The 8,925-nt window shown below is 45.6% G+C and overlaps 1 protein-coding gene and 1 long non-coding RNA gene across 2 annotated transcripts in view; one reads left to right on the plus strand and one right to left on the minus strand.

The window, feature by feature from the left end:
* LOC124018526 (ubiquitin-associated domain-containing protein 2-like) overlaps positions 1-8,599 on the plus strand; it is a 32,546-nt gene extending 23,947 nt beyond the window's left edge. Inside the window, 5 exon segments of the mRNA XM_046333859.1 lie at positions 1,817-1,864; positions 1,974-2,103; positions 2,106-2,221; positions 8,072-8,305; positions 8,402-8,599. Coding sequence (XP_046189815.1) covers positions 1,817-1,864; positions 1,974-2,103; positions 2,106-2,221; positions 8,072-8,305; positions 8,402-8,515 — 642 coding nt within the window. The 3' untranslated portion in view covers positions 8,516-8,599.
* On the minus strand, positions 2,861-8,616 carry LOC124018527. The gene is made up of 4 exons (XR_006835632.1): positions 8,347-8,616; positions 7,061-7,269; positions 6,638-6,854; positions 2,861-3,031 (listed from the first exon to the last, which is right to left on the minus strand). It is a non-coding gene; the product is annotated as an uncharacterized LOC124018527 (long non-coding RNA).
* Positions 8,617-8,925: the final 309 nt, after the last annotated feature.

Below are 8,925 nucleotides of genomic sequence, written 5' to 3' on the forward strand. Positions count from 1 at the left end.
CATAGTGTTCAGCGTGGTGGTGGTTAATATGTAGAGTTACATAGTGTTCAGCATGGTGGGGGTTAATATGTAGAGTTACATAGTGTTCAGCATGGTGGGGGGGGTTAATATGTTCAGCATGGTGGGGTCAGTGGTTAATATGTAGAGTTACATAGTGTTCAGCATGGTGGGGGTTAATATGTAGAGTTACAGTGTTAGTGTTCAGCATGGTGGGGGTTAATATGTAGAGTTACATAGTGTTCAGCATGGTGGGGGTTAATATGTAGAGTTACATAGTGTTCAGCATGGTGGGGTTAATATGTGAGTTACATAGTGTTCAGCATGGTGGGGTCAGTGGTTAATAGTGTTCATAGTGTTCAGCATGGTGGGGGTTAATATGTAGAGTTACATAGTGTTCAGCATGGTGGGGCTTAATATGTAGAGTTACATAGTGTTCAGCATGGTGGGGGTTAATATGTAGAGTTACATAGTGTTCAGCGTGGTGGGGGTTAATATGTAGAGTTACATAGTGTTCAGCGTGGTGGGGGTTAATATGTAGAGTTACATAGTGTTCAGCATGGTGGGGGTTAATATGTAGAGTTACATAGTGTTCAGCATGGTGGGGGTTAATATGTAGAGTTACATAGTGTTCAGCATGGTGGGGGTTAATATGTAGAGTTACATAGTGTTCAGCATGGTGGGGGTTAATATGTAGAGTTACAGTGTTCAGCGTGGTGGGGGTTAATATGTAGAGTTACAGTGTTCAGCGTGGTGGGGGTCAGTGGTTAATATGTAGAGTTACATAGTGTTCAGCGTGGTGGGGGTCAGTGGTTAATATGTAGAGTTGCATAGTGTTCAGCGTGGTGGGGGTTAATATGTAGAGTTGCATAGTGTTCAGCATGGTGGGGGTTAATATGTAAAGTTACATAGTGTTCAGCATGGTGGGGGTTAATATGTGGAGTTACATAGTGTTCAGCATGGTGGGGGTCAGTGGTTAATATGTGGAGTTACATAGTGTGGGGGTTAATATGTAGAGTTACATAGTGTTCAGCATGGTGGGGGTTAATATGTAGAGTTACATAGTGTTCAGCATGGTGGGGGTTAATATGTAGAGTTACATAGTGTTCAGCATGGTGGGGGTCAGTGGTTAATATGTAGAGAGTTACATAGTGTTCAGCAGTGGTGGGGGGTTAATATGTAGAGTTACATAGTGTTCAGCATGGTGGGGGGGGTTAATATGTTAATATGTAGTTACATAGTGTTCAGCATGGTGGGGGTTAATATGTAGAGTTACATAGTGTTCAGCATGGTGGGTGTTAATATGTAGAGTTACATAGTGTTCAGCATGGTGGGGGTTAATATGTAGAGTTACAGTGTTCAGCATGGTGGGGGTGTAGAGTTACAGTCATGGTGGGGGTTAATATGTAGAGTTACAGTGATCAGCGTGGTGGGGGTTAATATGTAGAGTTACATAGTGTTCAGCATGGTGGGGGTTAATATGTAGAGTTACATAGTGTTCAGCATGGTGGGGGTTAATATGTAGAGTTACATAGTGTTCAGCATGGTGGGGGTTAATATGTAGAGTTACATAGTGTTCAGCATGGTGGGGGTTAATATGTAGAGTTACATAGTGTTCAGCATGGTGGGGGTTAATATGTAGAGTTACATAGTGTTCAGCATGGTGGGGGTTAATATGTAGAGTTACATAGTGTTCAGCATGGTGGGGGTTAATATGTAGAGTTACATAGTGTTCAGCATGGTGGGGGTTAATATGTAGAGTTACAGTGTTCAGCGTGGTGGGGGTCAGTGGTTAATATGTCTCTGTGTTGTGTTTCAGCTCCTGACCTCCAGTCCGTTCATGTGGCTCGTTGCTCTCAGTGGACTGGTGAGTTCACACCACACTGACCCTGTTGCATAGCAACCAGCATTACCCAACCCCAACCGCAGCCGCTTCTTCAGAAGTTGTAAATCCACACAGCGCGTGTTCCCCTCAGGTCTCTGGGAAGCTGTACCACGGAAACGCTCTGAGGGTGCAGCGGCTGCTCTTCGTACCCCGCTGGCTGTCCCGTGTAGGGGCCTTCGTCCTGGAGCCCCTGTTCTCCGGGCCCCCGCCCCCCAATGAACCCCCCTGGGTATGGGGGCTACTCTGGACATCCAGAGACAGCAGAGGATGGATCTCCATGATCAACAGATGCTGCTGGCCCAGTTCCATCAGGCCAGGAGGAACCACAGACCACCACAGGTATGGACAGACACACACACACACACACAGTACTACACACACACACAGTACTATATACACACAGTACTATATACACACAGTACTACACACACACACACACACAGTACACACACACACACACACACACACACACACACACACACAGTACTATATACACACACAGTACTACACACACACACAGTACTATATACACACACACAGTACTATATACACACACACAGTACTATATACACACACACAGTACTATATACACACACACAGTACTATATACACACACACACACACACACACTACTACACACACACAGACTACACACATACACACATTACACACACACACACCACACACTTACACACACACACACAGTTACACACACACACACACAATCACACAGCACACATACACACACTTTACAGAATATTTACATACAACACACTACACACACACACTACATACACACACACACACACACACTGGCAGAATGAATGTCCTTTACATACACACACACACACATCAGTACTACACACACACACACGTGAGTTATATACACACTGCACGTACTACACACACACACACACACACACACACACACACACACACACACACACACACACACACACACAGCACCACACACGGTCACAGTCTTCTGAACTGATGTGCAGGCAGGGCTCTTCTAAAGGTCTTCTGAACTGATGTGCAGGCAGGGCTCTTCTAAAGGTCTTCTGAACTGATGTGCAGGCAGGGCTCTTCTAAAGGTCTTCTGAACTGATGTGCAGGCAGGGCTCTTCTAAAGTGTACATGGCCTTTATTCTGTATGGAAACAATGTTTATATTTATATTGGCCATTTTAGCTTGGATGAGCATTTGCCTTTTTAATATAATTGTTCATAAATAATGCCAGTTATTTAATATTAGGAGTACAGCAATCATTCTGGCATTGTTGCAAAGCTCAGATTCTCCCCATTTTCAATTGATCCAATGCTATTTAACCCCCTACGGCTGTTATGATGGGGATAAAATCAGAGCTGGAAACTGATCCAATGCTATTTAACCCCCTACAGCTGTTATGATGGGGATAAAATCAGAGCTGGAAACTGATCCAATGCTATTTAACCCCCTACAGCTGTTATGATGGGGATAAAATCAGAGCTGGAAACTGATCCAATGCTATTTAACCCCCTACGGCTGTTATGATGGGGATAAAATCAGAGCTGGAAACTGATCCAATGCTATTTAACCCCTACGGCTGTTATGATGGGGATAAAATCAGAGCTGGAAACTGATCCAATGCTATTTAACCCCCTACGGCTGTTATGATGGGGATAAAATCAGCTGTAAACTGATCCAATGCTATTTAACCCCCTACGGCTGTTATGATGGGGATAAAATCAGCTGTAAACTGATCCAATGCTATTTAACCCCCTACGGCTGTTATGATGGGGATAAAATCAGCTGTAAACTGATCCAATGCTATTTAACCCCCTACGGCTGTTATGATGGGGATAAAATCAGAGCTGGAAACTGATCCAATGCTATTTAACCCCCTACGGCTGTTATGATGGGGATAAAATCAGAGCTGTAAACTGTTTAAAGGTGACAGGCAAAGGTCTCCACCAAAAACTGTAACACAACCAATTCTTATTTTCAATGGCGGCTTAGGAACAGTTAACTGCCTGTTCAGGGGCAGAACGACAGATTTGTACCTTTTCAGCTCGGGGATTCGAACTTGCAACCTTTACGTTACTAGTCCAACGCTCTAACCATTAGGCTACAGTGTATACAGTGGGCTCCAATGCCTGGCACTCCTGACTGGCAACACATTAACAATATAATTATATAGAGAAACTCAAAATACCAACGTGTGAGAAATACTGGACTTTATTCATGTTTCCATGGAACCAAACAAAATCATACAATTATTTAATACAAAATCAATTTCAACAAAATCAAGGTTTCATAATTATTGGCACTCCTCATTTCGTACTTAGTGCAACCACCTCTGGCAAGGATAACAGCATGGAGTCTTTTCCTGTAATGTTTGACCAGGTTAAGGAACACATTTGGAGGGATTTTGGACCATTCCTCTATGTAGATCCTTTATAGATCCTTCACATTCTTGGGTTTGTGCTTATCAACTTCCCTCTTCAACTCAGCACACAGGTTTTCCATTGGATTGAGGTCCGGCGACTGAGATGGCAGAACATTGATGTTGTTGTCACAGAACCATTTCTGTGTGGATCTTGAGGTATGTTTTTGGGTCTTGGCCGTAGGTGGACTTTCCAACAAGACCAAGTCCCATCCTTCCTCGCAGAGGCAACCAGATTGTCAGATACTTGGTGGAATTCATTATGCCATCAATTGTAACCAGGGCCCCTGGACCTCTGGAATTAAAACAGACCCAAAACATCACTGACCCCCCTCCATATTTCACCGTGCCTCTCCTTGTATGCATCTCTGTTTCGACGCCAAACATGCCAATGCTGGATCTGACCGGAACGTTCCATTTTGGCCTCATCTGACCAGAGTACCCTCTTCCAGTCATAATTTGAATTACGTTTGGCAAACAAAGCGCTTGCGTCTGTGTCTTAGGGTCAGAAAGGGCTTTCTTCTGGCAACCCTCCCAAAGAGCCTGTGGATGTGGAGGTGGAGTCTGATGGTGCTTTCTTCTGGTAACCCTTCCAAAGAGCCTGTGGTTGTGGAGGTGGAGTCTGATGGGGCTTTCTTCTGGTAACCCTTCCAAAGAGCCTGTGGAGGTGGAGTCTGATGGGGCTTTCTTCTGGCAACCCTCCCAAAGAGCCTGTGGTTGTGGAGGTGGAGTCTGATGGGGCTTTCTTCTGGCAACCCTTCCAAAGAGCCTGTGGTTGTGGAGGTGGAGTCTGATGGGGCTTGCTTCTGGAAACCCTTCCAAAGAGCCTGTGGTTGTGGAGGTGGAGTCAGAAAGGGCTTTCTTCTGCAACCCTTCCAAAGAGCCTGTGGTTGTGGAGGTGGAGTCTGATGGGGCTTTCTTCTGCAACCCTTCCAAAGAGCCTGTGGTTGTGGAGGTGGAGTCTGATGGGGCTTTCTTCTGGTAACCCTTCCAAAGAGCCTGTGGTTGTGGAGTCAGAAAGGGCTTTCTTCTGGCAACCCTTCCAAAGAGCCTGTGGTTGTGGAGGTGGAGTCTGATGGTGCTTTCTTCTGGCAACCCTTCCAAAGAGCCTGTGGTTGTGGAGGTGGCGTCTGATGGTTCTTTCTTCTGCAACCCTTCCAAAGAGCCTGATGGGTCTGATGGGGCTTTCTTCTGCAACCCTTCCAAAGAGCCTGTGGTTGTGGAGGTGGCGTCTGATGGGGCTTTCTTCTGCAACCCTTCCAAAGAGCCTGTGGTTGTGGAGTCTGATGGGGCTTTCTTCTGCAACCCTTCCAAAGAGCCTGTGGTTGTGGAGGTGGAGTCTGATGGGGCTTTCTTCTGCAACCCTTCCAAAGAGCCTGTGGTTGTGGAGGTGGAGTCTGATGGGGCTTTCTTCTGCAACCCTTCCAAAGAGCCTGTGGTTGTGGAGGTGGAGTCTGATGGGGCTTTCTTCTGGCAACCCTTCCAAAGAGCCTGTGGTTGTGGAGGTGGAGTCTGACGGTGCTTTTTGAAACCTTGTGACCCCAAGACGCCACCAAGGCCTGCAATTCTTTGACCGTTATTATTGGGGATTTGGTTGCTTCTCTCCCCATCCTCCTCCATATCCTCAGGGAGGATAAATGCATTTGCATCCTCTAACCGTGAGGTTTAATTGTTCCATATCTTTAGAGGTTGTTTTATAATTGCCCTGACAGTGCTCAGTGATATATGAAGGTCTTCGACCAGCTGTCTCTTTTGAACTGACAGTTCTTTTGTTGACAGCGGGATATTGCATGCGTGTTACCTCATGTTTATACGCTAGTGAAACAGGAAGTGGTGTAATGGCTCAATATAATTCTTCAAGACTTAGGTACACGTAAATAAGTGGAATTTACTTCCTGGTTGAATTTTGGCAGATGTTACAATAATCATTAAGGGTGCCATTAATTGTGGAACCTTGATTTGGAGGGCATTGATTTTTATTTCAATCAAATTGGTTTTGGTGGGTTTCATTGAAGCATTAATAAAGTCCAGTATTTCTCACATGTTGGTATTTTGAGTTTTATAATTTTTTGTAAGTATTGGTTGTGCATTGCTAGTCAGGGGTGGCAGTAATTATGGAGCCCACTGTACATATGAGATGAGTAAAGCAGTATGTAAACATTATTAAAGTGGCCAGTGATTCCAAGTCTATGTATATAGGGCAGCAGCCTCTTAAGGAGCAGGGTTCAGTAACTGGGTAGAAGCTAGCTAGTGATGGCTATCTAACAGTGATGGCCTTGAGATAATGTTTTTCAATTACTCTGTCCCAGCTTTGATGCACCTGTACTGACCTCGCCTTTTGGATGATAGCGGGGTGAACAGGCAGTGGCTCGGGTGGTTGTTGTCCTTTATGATCTGTAACATCAGGTGCTGTAGGTAGAGGCAGGTAGTTTGACACTGGTGATGCGTTGGGCAGACCGCATCACACTCTGGAGAGCCCTGGGGTTGCGGGCGGTGCAGTTGCCGTACTAGGTGATACAGCCCGACAGGATGCTCTCAATTGTGAATCTGTAAAAGTTTGTGAGGGTTTTAGGTGCCAAGCCAAATTTCTTCAGCATTCCAAAATAGCATGTTGACAGGTGGCCATGCCTCTTTTAGTGTTAGATCAAAGGTACAAAATCTACTCTGACCAAAATATTATTGCAGATCACTTTGATGTGTTTAGCTTTTCTATAAAGGTTTGGAAACACAGGGAGACCTTTTTTTCCTGTCACCTTTAACCTGTATCCAAGGCTTTGTATTTGTAGTCTATGGTTAATGATGGCTGTGGTTACTGACACAATAGCCATGTTGCCAGCTAAGTTATTTGTTGGTGCCGTGTCCTCTTCAAGGTGTCAGGAGCGTTCCACAGGGATGCTGGACCATGTTGACTCCAATGCTTTCCACAGTTGTGTCAAGTTGGCTGGATGTCTTTTGGTGGTTTCTTGATACACAAAGGAAACTGAGTGTTAGAAACCCAACAGAATTGCAGTTCTTGGCACAAACCGGTGTGCCTGGCACCTACTACCATACCCCGTTCAAAGGCACTTAAATCTTGCCCATTCAACCTCTGAAAGGCACACATAGACAATTCATGTCTCAACTGTCTCAAGGCTTTAAAATCCTTGTTTAACCAGTCTACTCCCCTTCATCTACACTGATTGAAGTGGATTTAACAAGTTACATCAATAAGGGATCATAGCTTTTACCTGGTCAGTCCGTGTCATGGAAAGAGCAGGTGTTCCTAATGTTTTGTATTACTAGTAAGCCTATTTGGACAAGGCTGAATATGCACAAAATGGAAGTTAGAGGTGGCCTATATATGAATGATTTAATGGAAAATGCATTGACTAAAATGACTGCATAAAACTAGACTAAAATTGTCCAGAGTTTTAGTCGACTGACAATAAGTGAAACTAAGAAGGACAAAATGACTAAAAGCTATTTGTCAGACTCAAACTAAATCTAAAATGGCTGCCAAAATGAACACAGTCTCTGGCTTCAGTGCGTTCAAGACAACTGGGAACTCTGGGGGGGAAAAACTAAGCTGACTTGGAAAAATCACTTTGAACGGTCATCTCAGAATTACAAGTTGGAAACTCGGGCATCATCCGAGAGCTCCACGTTCTCTGACTTGAAGATCACTGATGTCGTGATTTTTCCCAGTCTGAGAAAAAAATATATATTTTCCCAGAGTTCCCAGTTGTCTTGAACGCACCATGATTGTCCCTCTCTGTCCTTCCCAGAATGGCCTAATGAACTGGAACAGATTTTTCCCATCGCTGAGACACAGAGGACAGAACCTTCCCCCAGAGCCACAACCACACCCCTCTCCACCGCTGCAGCCACACCCCTCTCCACAGCAGCTCCACCCTTCTCCACAGCAGCTCCACCCCTCTCCACAGCAGCCACACCCCTCTCTACAGCAGCTCCACCCCACAGCTCCTCCCTTGGTCAACACTCCTGTAGCTGAAGAACAGGTGAGCACTGTGAGCGCGGACACAGAATTGCGTTTCTTTACCAGTTTCGTGTTAGCATTTCTCTGATGTTTGTGTGTTTATTTCTGTTTCCCATAGGTTGCCAGATTGATGGAGATGGGCTTCTCCAGAATAGATGCTCAGGATGCCCTCAGAGCGTCCAACAACGACATCAACGTGGCAACCAACTTTCTACTGCAGCATTTAGGGTAGGGAGGAGTCTGAAAGATGTAGAACCTGAGAGAGAAAAACAACAGAGGGAACAGAATGAAGTGTGTGGCTGATCCAGTGAGCAGGGTCCTGGGGGTTTGAGGCTGAAGAGGGGTCTGATCCAGTGAGCAGGGTCCTGGGGGTTTGAGGCTGAAGAGTGGGTCTGATCCAGTGAGCAGGGTCCTGGGGGTTTGAGGATGAAGAGTGGGTCTGATCCAGTGAGCAGGGTCCTGGGGGTTTGAGGCTGAAGAGTGGGTCTGATCCAGTGAGCAGGGTCCTGGGGGTTTGAGGCTGAAGAGTGGGTCTGATCCAGTGAGCAGGGTCCTGGGGGTTTGAGGCTGAAGAGTGGGTCTGATCCAGTGAGCAGGGTCCTGGGGGTTTGAGGATGAAGAGTGGGTCTGATCCAGTGAGCA

This window comes from Oncorhynchus gorbuscha, unplaced genomic scaffold (genome assembly GCF_021184085.1).
Source record: "Oncorhynchus gorbuscha isolate QuinsamMale2020 ecotype Even-year unplaced genomic scaffold, OgorEven_v1.0 Un_scaffold_541, whole genome shotgun sequence".
NCBI lineage: Eukaryota > Metazoa > Chordata > Actinopteri > Salmoniformes > Salmonidae > Oncorhynchus > Oncorhynchus gorbuscha.